The sequence below is a fragment of the Cannabis sativa genome, chromosome 6, assembly GCF_029168945.1.
Source record: "Cannabis sativa cultivar Pink pepper isolate KNU-18-1 chromosome 6, ASM2916894v1, whole genome shotgun sequence".
Lineage (NCBI taxonomy): Eukaryota > Viridiplantae > Streptophyta > Magnoliopsida > Rosales > Cannabaceae > Cannabis > Cannabis sativa.
Window position 1 is genome coordinate 304,751 of NC_083606.1, and position 18,219 is coordinate 322,969.

The 18,219-nt window shown below is 32.3% G+C and overlaps 3 protein-coding genes and 1 non-coding gene across 8 annotated transcripts; 3 read left to right on the forward strand and 1 right to left on the reverse strand.

Annotated features, from left to right (window-relative positions):
* Positions 1 to 368: 368 nt before the first annotated feature.
* Positions 369 to 440, reverse strand: TRNAW-CCA (transfer RNA tryptophan (anticodon CCA)). Its single transcript has one exon. It is a non-coding gene; the product is annotated as a tRNA-Trp (tRNA).
* Positions 441 to 604: 164 nt separating this feature from the next.
* Positions 605 to 1,350, forward strand: LOC115694770 (photosystem I reaction center subunit V, chloroplastic). Its single transcript, XM_030621856.2, has one exon. The coding sequence runs from the start codon at positions 683 to 685 to the stop codon at positions 1,172 to 1,174; it is 492 nt and encodes a 163-aa protein (XP_030477716.1). The 5' UTR covers positions 605 to 682; the 3' UTR covers positions 1,175 to 1,350.
* A 4,956-nt stretch (positions 1,351 to 6,306) lies between these two features.
* On the forward strand, positions 6,307 to 9,677 carry LOC115694833 (high mobility group B protein 10). Of its 2 annotated transcripts, none has more exons than XM_030621927.2 (6): positions 6,307 to 6,785; positions 8,257 to 8,335; positions 8,409 to 8,571; positions 8,682 to 8,765; positions 8,843 to 9,210; positions 9,283 to 9,677. In XM_030621927.2, exons 1-6 carry the CDS (start codon positions 6,550 to 6,552, stop codon positions 9,361 to 9,363), a joined length of 1,011 nt encoding a protein of 336 aa, XP_030477787.1. In that variant the 5' UTR covers positions 6,307 to 6,549; the 3' UTR covers positions 9,364 to 9,677. The 2 variants fall into 2 exon arrangements, with proteins under 2 accessions (XP_030477787.1, XP_060973709.1); XM_061117726.1 differs by lacking the exon at positions 6,307 to 6,785 and adding an exon at positions 6,815 to 7,730.
* A 2,373-nt stretch (positions 9,678 to 12,050) lies between these two features.
* Positions 12,051 to 16,662, forward strand: LOC115725728 (vacuolar cation/proton exchanger 5-like). Of its 4 annotated transcripts, none has more exons than XM_061117727.1 (13): positions 12,051 to 12,331; positions 12,692 to 12,838; positions 13,734 to 13,997; positions 14,093 to 14,160; positions 14,259 to 14,287; positions 14,592 to 14,788; positions 14,887 to 15,099; positions 15,202 to 15,336; positions 15,585 to 15,701; positions 15,797 to 15,850; positions 15,928 to 16,044; positions 16,148 to 16,244; positions 16,328 to 16,662. In XM_061117727.1, the coding sequence occupies exons 2-13, from the start codon at positions 12,797 to 12,799 to the stop codon at positions 16,348 to 16,350; spliced, it is 1,356 nt and encodes a 451-aa protein (XP_060973710.1). In that variant the 5' UTR covers positions 12,051 to 12,331; positions 12,692 to 12,796; the 3' UTR covers positions 16,351 to 16,662. The 4 variants fall into 4 exon arrangements, with proteins under 4 accessions (XP_060973710.1, XP_060973713.1, XP_060973712.1 ...); XM_061117729.1 differs by having other exon boundaries at positions 12,110 to 12,331; positions 12,692 to 12,814; XM_061117728.1 differs by lacking the exon at positions 12,051 to 12,331 and adding an exon at positions 12,462 to 12,481.
* The last annotated feature ends 1,557 nt before the right edge of the window (positions 16,663 to 18,219 follow it).

Below are 18,219 nucleotides of genomic sequence, written 5' to 3' on the forward strand. Positions count from 1 at the left end.
ATCGAATTTCGAGTTGGACTCGGACCTATGCAGGTTTTTTTTACTCTTCGACCAAAAAAACCCTTTTAACAAAAAGTCCCCAAATTTATGTTTTTTAAAATACCATATTTTGTATTTTAACTATTACTTATTAAAAAAAAATACCCAATTTAATTTTTTATAATACTAAATTTAATATTTTATTAAAATAAAAGACTCAATTATATTTTCAAAATCTATATTTTAAATTTTGACCACTATATAAAAAAAAGCAAAATTAATTTTTTATAATTTTATTTATTTATTTATTTGAAGCAATTATACTAATATAATTTTTTTAAGAAAAAAATTACTTAAAATAAAAAGATTGGGATAATGAATTTGGGTTTTGAACCCGACGTGAATCGAACACGCAACCTTCTGATCTGGAGTCAGACGCGCTACCATTGCGCCACGGATCCCTTTTTGAAAACAATCAACCCTTTTTAAATCATATCATATTCCAATTCCATAAAACAAACCACACTTTCTTCTCTTATCTCATAAAAAAAACTCTAATCCAAATCTCAACCAATCACAACCCTCCACATCACCAACCCAAAATCCACTCACATCCTCACAATCTCATATAAACAAAAAAATAAAAATCCACTCTTTACATTATCACACAAATTAAAAATCCAATCTTTACTCATCTTCAACAATGGCAGTCTCATCATCATCATCATTCTCAGCCATTTCACCGGCGACCCTCCAAAGGGCTAACCCAACCCAACTGATATCACCAACCACCATCTCATTCCAAGGCCTCAGAGCTCTCCCAAAGCTCAAACCCATCATGGCCAACACAAGAACAAGACCAAGTGGTTTGAGGTTGACCACCATAAAATCTGAGGTTCTTAACCCATCTGTGGTTATAAGTTTAAGCACAGGTTTATCTCTGTTCTTGGGTAGATTTGTGTTCTTCAATTTTCAGAGAGAGAATGTGGCTAAACAAGGTTTGCCGGAGCAGAATGGAGTGACCCATTTTGAGGCTGGTGATGTTAGGGCAAAAGAGTATGTGAGTTTGCTTAAGTCAAATGATCCTGTTGGGTTTAATATTGTTGATGTTTTGGCTTGGGGTTCTATTGGTCATATTGTTGCTTATTATATCTTGGCTACTTCTAGCAATGGATATGATCCTAAGTTCTTTTAATTTAATGTTTAAGAAACAAAAAAACATTCTAGTATGAATCGAACTAGTTTGAGTTCGAGTACTTGTAATTGCTGTTGTTGTTGGATGTGTTTTAATTGATTAATTATCCTTATTGTGTTTTTGTAATTTGTTTGTAATGTATAGTTTGATGGAATTTTAATTACTTATTATTATTATTGGCCCTTTGTGCTTCTTTTATTTTGTTTATAATTCATTCATATTAATTATTGGTGAGACAAGAATAAATTTTTGTTAAATTAGTCCAATTGTAATTTTAATTAATTATTCAATTTTTTTAGACTATATAATTACATGGTATAATGATATGAGGATGGTATATAATTACTAAAAAAATTTATTTTAAATATTAATTTTAAAAAATATATGGCTAATTAGCATTTTTGCCCCTTAAATTTTAACATATACCAAATTATGCTTTTGAACTTTTCTGTCCGTTAAAAATTTTCCTTGAACTATTGATATTGTTAGATTTAAGGACTTTTGTCTAATTTCATTCAATTTTACTATTTCAGTGATTGTTTATGTACTAAAACATGCTCTCCAAATTTTGATATCTACCAAATCATGTCCCTCGAACTTTCACATGTATTAAATCATGCCTCCTAAAGTTTCATCAGTGTTAGACTTTTTTTTACTAAAATTAGACAAAATTCCTTAAATCCAACAATCTCAATAGTTCAGAGGCATTTTTAACGACCTTAAAAGTCCAGAGGACATAATTTAATACATGTCAAAATTCGAAGGTAAAAATTTTAATTAACCAAAATATATACTATTTCTCTATGTAATTATTAAGATAATAGAAATTCATAATTAATTAGCACCTCAAATTAAAATAGATCTTATATTTTGAAATATTTTAAATATAGCACCTTACTTAATAATTTCTAGACTTACTAAAACATGATTTAGTTTGAATCATAGACACATTCTTAATAATTGCTTTGAATTCCATCATTTCAAATTATAGGATGGTCTTCAAATGTTCACTTATCACTATAAAATTACCAAATCAAACATACATCGAGGTCAATTTTTTATTCAAGTCAAGTGAAGTGTTAGAGCTAACTGACCTTAAAATTTAGTGAGTTATAGGAAAAAAGTATTTTTGGGCCCTTGAACAAAAAATATAGTATTTTTTAAAAATCAGTAAAAAAAATATATATTTTTAATAAAAGAAAAAATTTTAAGCCCTTAGACTAGTAGTCGGGCTTGCTAACACTTGACACATCCAAACATACGAAGTGCATCTATACATAAGTCTGAGAGCGTACCAAAGGCACCTTTCAACCTATGTTCTTCATAATTTCATGCGAGTACTGTTTGTACCATTTGTGACTGCACCATCGAGGCTCTTGCCAAGGCTTCTCCAAGACCAACCTTGTGATAGGTACTCACTAGCCTTGCAAGCACTACTTTAGAGAAAGGGTGAACTCACAAGTCCAATATTAATATCTTAATTTCGAATGATAATATGAATTGGTCTTATATTTATATCGTCTACTAATACACAATTAATCAATGTTTGAATAAAGATTCTTTCCCATATTAATACATTTCGAGAACTCACAAAAATCTCTTTAATGTACTTACCTAATTTGAGCACCTAAGAAGAAAGCCTCATGCAAGTGCTCCACCATGCAACCCTCCGAGTGCTTCACTATACGATTATCACCCTCTAAACTAATTTAATAATTACATTAAACTAATTAACTCAATTTCGATTACATTGTGATTTTCTTAAATAAAATATTATTTTGTAAATTAAAGTCAATTGTATTTGTCATTGAAGATTTCGATAATTGGAACAATATATTACATGATTTTCTTTAAATTTAGGATCGACCTTGAAATATAATAGTTCATAGAAAAAAAAATAGACCCTTATTTAAAAGAAAATGTGATATTTTTCAAAATCAATAAAAAAAATTGTATAATTAAAAAAAAAAAAAATTTGTTGGGCCCCTGGGCTAGGTGGGCCCTAGGCATATGCCTAGCCCGCCTATGCCCAGGATTGAGCTCCTTAAATCCAATATGTAAGAACCATAACTTAGTATGTGGCAAATTATGTATGTGTCTCATTAGTTGCTTATATGATCATACTATGGTCCTACTGAGTGTATGTTATTTTTGTTGGTTGAATTTTTGTTAGTAATCTTTCATGCATTATGGTTTATTCATTAACTATAATTTGCTAAAGGAGAAATTGTAAGTGCCATATTTTTTCAGTGTGGTAAATTATGTGTTAGTATCATCTATTTACTTGTTGTTAGATTGGTGCATTTTGATTTTTTTTTTTTGGGTTTATACATTTAGTTTGCCAATTCAACATTTAATTTGAAAATATCTATGTCAGTTGTTATGAGCTGCCATTCTAATATTAAGTCGGTTGTTTGGAAAGTTATTCTATATATTTTTTATTTTAACGGATTCTAACCAACTTTCATTCATTTAGATTCTTTGATATAGATATTTCTTTGCTAGGACAAAAAATTTTTTTCTCTACTTTTTCTTTGTTGTTGTAGGTTCTTCATTGATTGAAAAGTTCAAGCTTCTGTGTAGAAGTGAAAATTGAGGATGTTTAATTTGAAGGGAGTTCATATTCATAGGTGGAGGGATTTGAGGTTGTATTTCTAAAGGCATCTTGAGTGAAGAGTTAAATAATTTGATTCTCTGGTTTCAAGGGAGTTGAACTAATATTCTTGAGTGGGTATACAAGTATTAAGGTAAATTGTAATCTCTATGCATGTAATATGTTGATTTGATTTCAAAATTGAAAATGGTATATAACCTTAATTTTATAGTGGAGTTATTTTATTCTAGTTCAGATAACTTAAGCACTTGCCGCCTAAAATGTGTTTTGAGGACAGATAATACTTATTATTAAGTTAGTTAACGTTGTTATAATTATGTTATGTTAGTTAGTCTTTCTGTTCATATATAATGCTTCTTTCTGTATCAATTCAAGGAATCTTACACAAAATAACAAAACCAAAATTTCAATTTTTCTCTTCTAATATGGTATTAGAAGAAAACCAGTAAATCTTCAAGCTTTACAAGCTTTCATCAATGGTGAGGACACGAGCAACGAATTCTGCTACCACTAACGATCCCGTGGTCGATGCCCCTGCTCTGATCGATCCCCTCCCATCTCAGACTTCCGCTGACAACAACACTCGAGCTCCGTTACTAGCTCCACCACCAGTTTAGCAACCTCAAACTGATCGCCCTGCATACGAGGACATTTGAACTCCCTATTATCTGAGTAATGTTGATCATCCAAGCTTAATTCTTGCCACTCCGATCCTCACAGATCGAAATTTCATACTATGGCGACGCGACTTCAAGATCTTAATTGGAGCCCGCAATAAAACACCATTTCTTGAAGGTACACTCCCTCAACTCCCTCCTAACGATTCTCTTTTCGGTTCTTGAATCTGATGTAACCAAATAGTTATGCCTTGAATTTTACATTCGGTCTTTCCTAAGATCAAGAGTAGCATTATGTATCTTGACACTACTGTCCATATGTGGACTGTGTTACACAATCGTTTAACCAAGGGAATGGGCCAAGAATCTTTGAACTCAATGAAACACTCACTTATCTTCATCAATGGGAAGATTCTGTTAGCTCCTATTTCACCAAGCTCACAACGATTTGGGATGAAAATAACCAATTAAGACCAAAACTCCCCTGCACCTGTGCTGCAGCAACACAATATCATGATCATCTCAACCATGATCAAGTTCTTCAATTTCTTAAAGGCCTCAATGAAAGATACCATGCTGTCCGTGACCAAATACTCCTTCTTGACCCTTGTCCCCCTCTTAACAAATTATTTTCCATGACTGTTCACCAAGAACGCCAAAGAACCATTGGCCATCTCACCATTCCCACCCTTGCTGTTGGTGCAACTTCTACACCAACAGCACAAGCCTCTGACCGTGCACCTGCTGCAAATCAAGCTTCAAGAAATAAAAAAATCTCCCATTGCCAGAATTCAAGCCACTACAAAGATAAATGTTATTTCTTACATAGCTTTCCCCCAAGTTATGGAAATAGAAAACTAGCAGATGCAACAAACACAAGAAAACCATACAATAATTCATTCAGTCGCAATCCTCAAAGCATGCAAATTTCCACTCACAACACTTATATCTCCCAATCCCATTTCACTAATTCTCAATGCCAACAGATCATTTCTATGTTGACACAACAGCTCCAACCTACAACAGATGCATCCACCTCTGTTGACACACTTACTGCCAATAATTTTACGGGTAATTTTGACTTTTTTTTCCTTTAATTCTTGGATAATTGGTGCAATTCACCACATTTGTGCTCATTTACAATATTTTCAAACAATTAATCATAACCATAATGTAAAAACTATCAATTTACCAAATGGTACCTCTGTTAAAATCAAAAAAGTTGGCACAGTTGGACTTAACTCCCAACTGATACTTTCCAATGTTCTCTATGTTCCTGTTTTTAAATTGAACTTACTTTTAGTACCTGCATTATTAGAATCTACTTCCAATTCACTATATTTTACTTCCAATTCAATTTCTCTCTTCTAATACTTATAAATCTTTAACGTTCATCTTAATTTACATTCTCCATTATAACTATTAATAATCCTTGCAAATTTATTAGCAAAACAACTAAGTTTTACTCTTTCACAATAGAAATTTATATCACACTTAAAAGCAACTCCAATGTAGCTTTATTCTTGCAATAGGGGTTGAACTTTGTTGGTTGATTATAGCCTTAATAGAAAATAGCCTACGAATTAGGGGGTTGGCTCTCTTTCAAAAATAACATTAACTAGATATAATTTACAAAAATATCACTTTTGCATTATTATTGAAACAAAAGAAAATCTAACAATTAGGATCTATATTTTTGAAAGATTTTTTTTTGAATGAAGATTTCTTTCTTTATTTTTTATTTTATTGGGTTGATTTTTCATTTATTAAAATCTCAAAAAATAAAAAACTAAATTCAGTATTCTCAAATCTCATCAAAATCGTATCTTTCTCTAAACCCTTATAAAAGTAAAATAAATCATAGAAAATAATAACTTATTATTATTAATTATTGTATTGAACAAGAAGCTGTTACTTTGGTGTGGTTAAGGTAATAAAGATTAGATTTTTAAGATTAAAGATTAAAACTTTAACAACAGTTTCAAACCAAATCGATTAGAACAAAAAAGGGTTCTTTGTTCTGTGTTCTGTGCTACCAATTTCGATGTAATTAGCATTTACCATCGTTTTCTTAAACCCCATCAACCCCACCAACCGAGTTACTGAGTCACCCGAGTTTTGAACAACTCTTAACTCAGCTCAAAATGGCTGGTAATAATCACCATAGCCGCTCAAGCTCACAGCTTCCAGAAAACATTAATACCAACAACAACAACCCATCTTCCATTTCAGCTCTTCATCAACAAATTCGAGCTGAAGCTTCTAATGGGTCATCCTCTTATCCGACTCCAACTGCCACCTTTGACCAAATCATTCAAAACCCTGATCTTTTCTTGGACAAGCTTACCCTTTTTCACACTTCATTTGGTACCAAGTTCACGTAAGTCTCTCTCTCTTTTTATTCATTTGAATTTAAGGTTTTTACACTTTGTTTATTCTTCAAATCTTATTTTAGGGTTGAAATTAAGTGTTTAAGTTGGATTTTCATTTTTGATACATGCATGTCATTTTATTTACTAATCTCTTCTTTTTGATTCATTTTTAACATGTTTATACTTTATAGTGCATAAGAAAATAGGGGAATTTGTTCTCTAATTACAGAATTTAAGCTTAGACTTTTTCTTCAAATCTTATTAACTTAAGTCTTTCTCTCTCTCTCTTTTTGTTCTTCTTTCAAGTTTAAGGTTTTTACACTTTGTTCATTCTCATAATTGATTGAGCTTAGATAGGCCTTTTAATGAGGGTTGAAAATAAGTATTTTAGTTAGATTTTCATTTTTCAAACATGCATGTCATTTTATTTACTAATCTCTTCTTATTAATTCCTTTTCCAAATTATTTCCATTAATTGTTGTTTAACATGTTTAAAGAGAATAAGAAAATAGGGGAATTTGTTAACTAGTGACAAAAAATGGTTTTGGGGTGTAATTTTTGAGTTGCAGGAATGAACTTTGTCAATTTTCTTTTACAAAAACATTTGAATTTAAGCTTTTCCCACTTTGTTCATTCTCATAATTGATTGAGTTTAGACCTTTTTTTTTTCAAATCTTATTAGGGTTGAAAAATAATTACATGAGCTAGATTTTCACTCAGATGATCTTTAGTGTCACTTTTCATACATGCATGTGTTCTTTTGGATTCTTCTCCAAATCATTTTTATTAATTATTGTTTAACATGTCCATAGACTTATAGAGCATAAGAAAATGTTTTTGGGTGTAATTTTTGAGTTGCAGGAATGAACTTTTCTGTTTACAAAAACACTTTGTCCCATTCTCATAATTGATTGAATGGGAAAATTTTCAGCCTTGAAAAATAACTACATGAGGTAGATTTTCATTTAGATGATTTTCAGTGTTACTTTTCATACATGCATGTCTTCTTTCTGATTATTTGGTTAACATGTCCATAGACTCATAGAGAATAAGAAAATTGGGGAATTCGGGTGTAATTTTTCGAGTTGCGGGAATGAAGTTTTTCGGTTACCATTATAGTCAATTTTATTACAAAAACCCTTTGTTCATTCTCATAATTGATTGAGCAATGAGCATAGACCTTTTCTTCAAATCTTATTAGTTTTTTTCGTCTTCTGATATCAGATTGAATGGGAAAGTTTCAGTCTTGAAAAATAACTACATAAGCTTGATTTTCATTCAGATGAATTTTAGTGTCACTTTTCAAATCATTTCCATTAATTGTTGTTTATCATGTTCATAGAGCATAAGAAAATGTTTCTGGGTTGTAATTTTTGAGTTGGAGAATGAACCTTTTTCTGTTACCATTATAGTCAAATTTTACGAAAACATGGATTGAAACATAAATTTACATTCTTTGGCTGTTTTTCCTCATAATAGGATTCCCACTGTTGGAGGAAAGGCTCTTGATTTACATCTCCTTTTTGTTGAAGTAACAAGCCGAGGTGGTCTTGAAAAGGTTTGTTTCTTCGATTAGAATTTGTTTTAATTCCAATTGGTTACTCACTTTTGATTCTTCTATTGTTATATAGGTTATTACAGATCGAAAATGGAAGGAAGTTGTTGTAGCTTTTAATTTCCCGGCAACAATTACAAGCGCTTCATATGTGTTAAGGAAGTACTATATTTCCTTGCTTTATCACTTTGAGCAGGTGTATTATTTCCATAAAAAAGCCCCTTCAATCACAACGAATGGTAATCATTCGAAACATGTTTCTTGGGTTCTTCTTCGTTTCACAATCTCTTCGGTAAAGATGGTATAAATAATGTGTGTGCTTTTTCTTTTCTGTTGTTTGATGTTGTAGACCCTGCAAGTAGGAATCTTGTCAATGAATTCAGAACCCCTGATGAAGATGATGCTAATAGAAACCAGTTACAAGTCGGTCAAGGTAAGTGTTTCGATTAGTTTGTTTAAAAAGCTTGAAACTTTTAGATCGCCCGTTGTCTTATTTTGATTTATTTGCAGAGAATATGGAATTGCAGCTCGGTTGCTCAGTTACCGGAGTCATTGATGGAAAATTTGACAACGGATATCTTGTTACCATTAAATTAGGTTCTGAACAGCTTAACGGTGTCTTATATCACGTCCCTAACCGCACATCTCAAAGTTCTTATTCTTCAGACACTCATCATCACCATAATCATCACCGAAACAGAAAGAAATCCAAGTTGTCGTTAAAAGATCCATCTCGGCCCAAATCAAACAGGAGCGGTTACAACTTCTTCTTTGCTGAGCATTACACAAGGCTTAAACCTACCTACTTCGGGCAAGAAAAGGCGATTAGCAAGAAGATCGGGGCTTTGTGGAATAACCTAACCGAAGCTGAAAAACAAGTATGTTAGCTTAGCTCAACTCACGACTCTCTTCAATTAAAATCTTTTCTCACTTATTTTATACCTAAACAGGTTTATCAAGAGAAAGGGGTAAAAGACAAGGAGAGATACAAGAACGAAATGCTCGAATACAAGTCTTCGACTCCTCAATAGGCGAGAGAGAGAGCGTGTAGTGACATTAGACAATGACATTAGTGAGTAGTAGAATGTATGCTTTGTTGTAGCTGTTTCGAAGGTTTCGGGTGTTAATTTTTAGCTCGGTTTCGGGCTGTTTAATGCAGTTTCTGTTAAGTTTGTTATGTCAACTAATGAGTTTGTTTGCTTGTTTGTTTACTATTGAACAAAATCAAGTTTTTCTTTTTAAGGAAAACTCATATTCTGATTTCAGATAGGAATTATAGGATCTTGTATTTAACTTTTGATTTGAAAGATTTGAAATGAATGAGATGGATTATGTGCAAATAAAATCAACTACAAAATACATAATTATAAGCATAAAATAAAATGAGAAAAGAAAAAAAAAGTGATTATTATTCAACAAAATTAATAAATTAAATAGCTGAAATTTTTGTAGGCCACCAAGGATGTATAAGAGGAAGGGCTCTTAACACTTATATCATCTTGCCAAGCTTGAAAACATTCATATGACCAAGAGTTTCAACATGAATATGATTCTTGCCAAGAATTCCACATTGGAAAATCTCAATAGTATTCTCCTCATCATAATTTGAGAAGAAGAACGCATCTCCATCATCAAGATGCATAGTGAGTATACTACATTCAAACTTCAAAACTATTTTCTTATGAAAATGCACATATTTCCAAGTTATCACTTTGTCATCTCTATTCTCATCAACCAATTCCCATACAACTAAAGCATATGATTTCTTAGTTTCATCTTCCCAATCATGACAGTATGCCAACTGCAATCTCCCTCGAATAACTCCCATTCGAGTTTCGGTATTGGGAGTAAACCCTCTAAGCAAACTAATCAAACGAAATTGCTGCGAATAAATATTCAACGCAACAATACCTTCAAATGCCCAAAATCCTTATTGGAAGTATATAATTCTATTACTTCCAACAACAGAATTTTGATGATACCATATGTTTGCGGGCATAGGAAATTGGCAGTTGAATGGATCCATAGACCCGTTACAAACCAACTAGTTTCGAGCCTTTCTAACCCCTAGCACAACATAACAGTCTTCCCACACTTGTCCTTACTGCACTTTTGTAAAATTTGATCAAACCAGCTGCAAAAATTAGCAACAACAATCGGCCTAACCTCAACCAAAAGCCTCTGGTAGCATTGAGCAACGCATAAATAGAAAATAAGCGCATGAAAAATAATTTCCTCACCTTTTTGATAAATCAGACACATGATTTCAGCTCGCCATGCCAAATTGAGAGCTTTCGGTAGTACCTTCAAATTCTAGAGCTTGCGCTAGAACTCAAAAGAATCAGCTGTAATCCAATTTTCTTTCTAAGCTTGCATCAACTTGTATGCACTACTCATCGAGTAGAAACCATGATGCTCTTTAGACTAGAAAAAAAAACGATCATCAACTATACTAAGACTCAATAGAACTGCCAAAATATGTTGTTGATTGCGCTCGTTAAAAAGATCTTTAATAATATCTAAATCCCATTCTCTCTTGTCTGTACACATCAACGAGTTCATCTTATGGCACACTAAACATTGGGCATCTGAAGTAACAAAAGGATACCCATCATCCAAAAGTCATGGCTGATGCAAAATATCAACCTTCACACCAGAACTTATTGCCCAACAAACCCCAGACTTGAGAAGTTCCTGAGATTCACACCAGAACTTTTCAAAATAGTAAGATTGTTAGATTTATGAACTTCTGCCTGATATCGTTCAATTTAATGTTGCAAACGTGACAATTATTTATATACTAAGTCAAGCCCCGAATTCTGACAAGTAACAAATGATGTACCTAAATTTTAATATGTACTTAATTGTGTCCCATGAACTTTCATCCACATTTAATATCTATTAGTGAAATTGAATAGATGTCTTTAAATTTAATAATCTCAACAATTTATCAAAAAATACAATTTAATTAAAGTTCCATAGAAAAAAAATTTAAATTAGCAAAATAAATATAAATATAAGGGTAAATACCATTTTGGACCCTCTGTTTTACAAAAGTTACCAATTGGACCCTGTGTTTTGTTAAATGACAAAATGGACCCTGCATTTTCTAAAATAGTACAAATAGGACCCTGAATTGATTTTTTGTCAAAATAAAGTTTAATTATAATCCGATTTAAAAGTGCTATATGACAAAACTGTTTCCATTTTTTGTATCTGTTCGTATTAAGCATTGCCTTCAAGTTGGTTGTATTAAAAAAAAAGTTATCAAAAATTAAGCTCAGGGTCCTATTTTTACTATTTTAGAAAATACAGGGTCCATTTTATCATTTAACAAAATACAGGGTCTAATCTGTAACTTTTGCAAAACACAGTGTCTAAAATGGTATTTACCCTAAATATAATAATCCAACTAACACATTTGGCTGGCCTTTACTTCAATACCAATTAATCACATTTACATTATTACATAGTAATACTATTTAGTATTATTGCTATTAAATCAAACAAGGAAAAAAACTTTTAATTAATGTTCTAAACAATCATTTTCTTGTTAGTATTTTGTGCCAATTTTTTCAATAAAATACCTATCATAAATAAAACCCTAAAAATTATGCTAAATGTTGTTCTTTTCTTCCCAAAAAGTCATTCTTGCATTTATCATATAAACAAACATTTTCTTAAATAAAAATAAATATGAATTAATTACAAATGTCAAAAGTGGTCCATAAATAAATAAAGAAATAAATAATATGAAAACAAAATCAAAATCAAAATTAAATTAAATTAATAAATAATAATAAATGTGAGTATGGGTCGGTTTCTCTCAAACTATTCAATTCTCCATATACTCTTCTTCTTCAAAGTTTCATATTAGATAAAATTCCATACCAAGATTGTGTTGTAGTGTCAGATTCAAGTAATCTTTTTTATGCAGTCAACTCCATTAAAATCGTGAAAAGAGTCGAACTTTACTCGAAATTACATGTTTTTTCACTTGTAAGTATCTTATTTTATCCCAAACTTGTATGCTTTTGTATTCTTTATTGTTGTTCATTTCTGGGTATTTGTATATTCGTTATGAAATTTGACTTATTAGACCTTCGAAAGACTGGTTTTTTAGTAGATCCCAGATTACCCATTTGTTAGGTAGAGTGAAAAAGCTTTGAATTTGGATCTGGGGTGTTGGGATTTAAGACCCTATTACTGTTGAATCTTTCAAATTTAAGAATTTAATCTTTTTTGTACTCATTTTATTGGATGAGAAGACTTTTTTTTTTCCTCTATGGAAAGATTGTGACTTTGGTATATGAATCTTGAGTTGATGTTTCTTAATTGTTTGTTTTCTTGTTGTATCAGATTATCTCAAGACTCTCCTTTTTTCAATTTTGAGGAACTTATGTTATCAGAGATCTGGTGTATTGCCCTTTGCTGGGTTTCTTTCAAGAAATAGTTTTTGAGTGTATGGAGTGTAATTCATTGGTAGGAATCCGATCTCAACTTGAAGTAAGTTGTATCTTCATTTTCTTTTTGATATTTTAGAACATAACAAAACTTAACATAACATAGTCTTGCAACTTATTTTGGGTTGACATTGTGTTTTAGTTTATGAATTTTTTCATTTAGTTCCATCAATGATTTTGGGAAAACTTTAGTGTAATTCTATAGTACATCCCCTAAAAATGGTTGTTTCGGTATATCCCTATCTGTTTTGGCATCCAGGAAAACTTTGTTAAGCAACTATTTGTAGGGAGTGTACCGAAATGGCAGGGTGTACTATAGATTTTTTTTTTAAAACTTTTATTTGCTATAAGTAAAAATTCATGATTATATGGATGAGGAAGTAAGTTGCTTCTTCATTTTCATTTTAATACTTTAGAACATAACATAGTCTTGCAACCCTTTTTTGGTTGACATTGTCTTTTAGTTTATGAATTTTTTCATTTAGTTTTATCAATGATTGGGAAACTTTATGGTAATTCTATAGTATTTTCGGTACACCTCTTATATTTTTGGGTATCCAGGAAAACTTTTTAGTCCATTTTTTCAACTATTTTTAGGAAGTGTACTATAGATTTTTTCGAAACTTTATATGCTTAGTAAACTTCATTTTCATTTTCATACTTTACAACATAACATAAAAGTCTTGCAGCCCTTTTTGGGTTTGACAATTTCTTTTAGTTTTTGAATTTTTTTCATTTAGTTCCATCAATGATTTTGTGAAATTTTAGTCCCTTTTTTTTTTCTTATACACGTTAAGAAATTGTTTTTAGGGAGTTATCAAAACGGGCTTTTACGGGGTGTACTATAGATTTTTTCGAAACTTAACATGCTTAGTAAAAATTCATGATTATATGGATGAGGAAGAGCCATTTGAATATGACTTTAAATGCTGTTCTAGATGGGTTCATTGGAAAACGGATCAGCAAATGATTTTGAAGATGAGACTATTTTCAGTCAAGAAAATGTATCTCAGAAGCCTCATTCATCTCTAGCAGCAGAACAAATGTTGCGTCTTGGATGTTCTCAAGCTCATTTTGTTAAGAAAATCTTCGGGAATGCTGTATATAGGAGCGTAAAGATTGTAATTTTTTCAAATAAGTTGAATTTGCTAATGCTTTTTGGGCCTTTAGCGATTCTCGTCAATAAGTTTACCGACCATGGAGTGAGTTCAACCTCTCCCTTTAAGCATTACTGCAATTCAAATACCTGTTCTTTTTATATGATTATATTTTTCTAATTTTCTTGTGGAAATATCAGGGTTGGGTTTTTTTCCTAAGCTTGTTGGGTATTACACCTTTGGCCGAGCGTTTAGGGTATGCTACAGAGTAAGTACCTCTCTTTCGTTTTCTTTTAATTATGTCTTAAGAATTTGCACTGTCAAGTTAAGTAGTTCGTTTCATTGATACACTTTTTCTTGTCATAGGCAGTTGGCATTTTACACCGGAGCTACTGGTAACGTTCTTGTAACAATATTATTTATTAAGTCTCCACTTTTCTGCACCAGTTTCGGTTGTTTGATCTTCAATAAATAGTAGTCTTTGCAAAAGTTTACCTTTTTATGTCCCCGTGCGTTTTGATGCATCAACTTCAGACATTTAAGAAAGCAAATAAAAGTAAATGACCGGAAACTACGAACAGTAGTAATTGATTATTTTGAGGACGGATAGTATATAAGGAAAATTTATCTAGTTTTATGTCTTTTGGGCATTCTAGTTAGTATATAACCTTGTTGACATTATCGAATCTGGACTTGCAGTTGGGGGTCTTTTAAATGCTACTTTCGGAAATGCAACAGAACTAATTATATCGATCTATGCTCTGAAAAATGGAATGACTCGTGTTGTTCAGCAGTCATTGTTAGGCTCAATCCTATCAAACATGTTGCTGGTGCTCGGTTGTGCATTCTTTTGCGGTGGCCTTGCTTTTCATGGGAAGGAGCAATTGTTTAACAAGGTTGATACTTGATATATCTGTTTCTTCTTTTGGGATTGTCAGCTTTGTCCCCCGAAAAACTATTATCATTCTGATTTAAGTTGGTATGTGCATAATAGGCAACTGCTGTGGTGAACTCGGGATTGCTTTTGATGGCAGTCATGGGCCTTCTTTTTCCGGCTGTTTTGCACTACACACATTCTGAGGTTCATTTCGGGAAGTCAGAGATGGCACTTTCAAGATTTAGCAGTGTCATCATGCTTCTGGCATATGCTGCATACCTTTTTTTCCAATTAAAGAGTCAAAGGAATCAATATGTACCTATCGAGGAGGTTGTTAACGATTATACCGCTTCTGTATTTTTGGTTCTTTATATCTAAAGCTTTGAAATTTATGTTTCTGATTATGAAATTGAATATTTTCTGTGAACTCAGGAAGGGAATCAGACTGGAGAGAGCCCAGATGATGATGAGACTCCTGAGATATCTAAATGGGAATCAATAATTTGGCTTTCCATTATGACTGCTTGGATCTCAATCTTATCTGAATATTTAGTCAATGCTATAGAGGTATTGCCTTTTGGCTCCTGATTGCTTCGCTTAATCTGGTTTAATAATTTCTTGTTCGGTAATGAATTAGAAGACCATCTTCTCGCTCTTTGCAGCGCCAAAAGAAAAAGGCTCGCTTTGAATATTATACAAAATATTAGATTGGCATATATGGACACTTGTTTTCGGTGTTTTGCTATTACAGAATGTTCAAACCCTTCTTGAAGGAGCCGTTAACAGATCTGTGAGTTGTAAAACTGTTTGTGTAGGGGGCGTCCGTCGCTTTGAAAATTCCTATTGCATTTATCAGTGTCATTTTGCTACCGATTGTGGGCAATGCTGCCGAGCATGCTAGTGCTATAATGTTTGCCATGAAGGACAAGCTTGTGAGTTCGAACGTTTCTACTCACTTTTGTCTTCAAAGGTTTTTTTTTTCCTATCATGACCGACTGTTAATCACATCAATCAATCTTCTCTTCAGGACATATCTTTGGCAGTTGCAATAGGCTCTTCAACTCAGATAGCCATGTTTGGGGTATGTACACAACTTTGATCGAAGCATTATATTTTCCCGAAGTTTTATTTGTTTATTTATTTTTGTTGTCAATGCAGATTCCATTTTCTGTAATTGTTGGATGGATTATGGGGCGTCCGATGGACTTAAACTTTCAACTTTTCGAGACTGCAACATTATTTATAACCGTTTTAGTTGTCGCCTTCTTGCTGCAGGTTTGTTTCCATTTTAGTCGAAAAATGTACCCTGTTGAACTGATTTACCATTCAAAGTGAGTGGATCCAATCTTAATCCAATTGTGTTTTTGTTTTGTTGTAGGAAGGGACCTCTAACTACCTTAAAGGATTAATGCTAATCCTTTGTTATCTAATTGTTGCTGCAAGTTTTTTTGTACATGTAGATCCTACTTCAGACGGTTAGTTTTCGAACAACTTCAGCTTGGTTACTTTCGATTTCTTCTTCGTTTTATAATTCTTTGTTCGGGATTTGATTGTGTAGATGATTCACAATTGAAAACGTAGTCGATAGGCCTGTGCTGATCGAGGTGAAAGTTATTATAGATGACAATATAAAAAGAAGAACAAAAACCGAAGGGCGGTATTGACACACAATTCGGGATCATCTTTTCTTTCTATTGTGTATATATTTTCTCCATTGTTTTTTTCTTCTGCTTTGTGCCTTGTTCAGGTATGTTGCAGAGCTCTTTGTTTTTTCTTTGCTTTGATTGGATGTTAAAATTTCCACTTTTGACTCAGAAGAAGCTGAGTTATGTATATTTTTACAGGAGAATGCAAATCTTGTCATTTTCATAATAATGCAATTTTAGTTAAAAATGTCTTCTATTTTTTCTTCATTATGCTGCAACAATCTCATCAATGGCCATTAACTTGGAACCTTAATTTCATTTATGTACCATAAACAAAATGGGCACCATTTGTAATTAATACTCATAAGAAAATAGAGAAAAAGAAATCAAAAATGAGAAAACAACATTAATTATGAGGCATTATTATTACGAGTATTCTTATTAAGCACCAATGGTACATATTATATAGTACTACCTAAAACTAATTCTATAATCGGTTAGCAATATTTTATAAAAATTATTATATTGAATTATATAGAAATTTCCTTGAATTTGTTGGTCAGATGCCATTACGTTCAAGACTATTGGAGGCATTTTGGTGTTCCTTCGATAGGGGTGGATGAGATGACCTTCGTGGCTTTTGAACTTTGGTCGTAGGTTATGGAAACTCGAGTTATTATGCTTTGCTGGTCTATTTGAAAACATCGTAATGATTTGATTTGGAAAAGTAAAATGTTAGTTACATTAGCACAACTCAACTTTGATGAATAGAGTAATGTTCAAAAAAGATTTCAAGGGGTGAGATTTTAACAGAAAACTAACGTGTGTAAGAGTAAGAAAAAAATTAGTTAAAATTTTCCGTGAAAAGAAGAATAATTTAAATTAGGGGGCCATTTCAACAAATTTTAACCAGAAACTAATCTTCATATTCACGTCTTAGTAGTACAAATTTGTTGTGTCTAGTGGAAAAAAATATTCCGAGATTGGTCCGGGTCACATTTCACAAAGGGGTACCACTATCAGAAATGTGAGATTTTCACTATTTCGATTAAAATGATCGTTAGTGCAAGAAAACTAATTTTTCTCTCAACATGTTCAAGAGAAAAGTGATGCACAATGGTGTTGGCTTGGTCCCCGTGAAATTTCATGATTTTTGAAGATGAGTAGGGAGAGATTTTAACAGAAAACTAACGTGTGTAAGAGTAAGGAAAAAACTTGTTAAAATTTCCCATGAAAAGAAGAATATTTTCAATTAGGGGGCCATTTCAACAAATTTTAACCCAAAACCAATCTTCATATTCACGTCTTAGTAGTACAAATTCGTTGTGACTAGTGGCAAAAAATATTCCGAGAATTGTCCGGGCCACATTTCACAAAGGGGTACCACTATCAGAAATGTGAGATTTTCACTATTTCGATTAAAATGATCGTTAGTGCAAGAAAACTAATTTTTCTCTCGACGTGTCCAAGAGAAAATTGATGCACAACGGTCTTGGATTGGTCCCCGTGAAATTTCAAGATTTTTGGAGATGTGTAGGGTGAGATTGTAACAGAAAACTAATGTGTGTAAGAGTAAGGAAAAAACTTGTTAAAATTTCTCCTGAAAAGAAGAATATTTTCAATTAGGGGGCCATTTCAACAAATTTTAACCCAAAACCAATCTTCATATTTACGTCTTAGTAGTACGAATTCGTTGTGACTAGTGGAAAAAAATATTTCGAGATTGGTCTGGGCCACATTTCACAAAGGGGTACCACTATCAGAAATGTGAGATTTTCACTATTTCGATTAAAATGATCGTTTG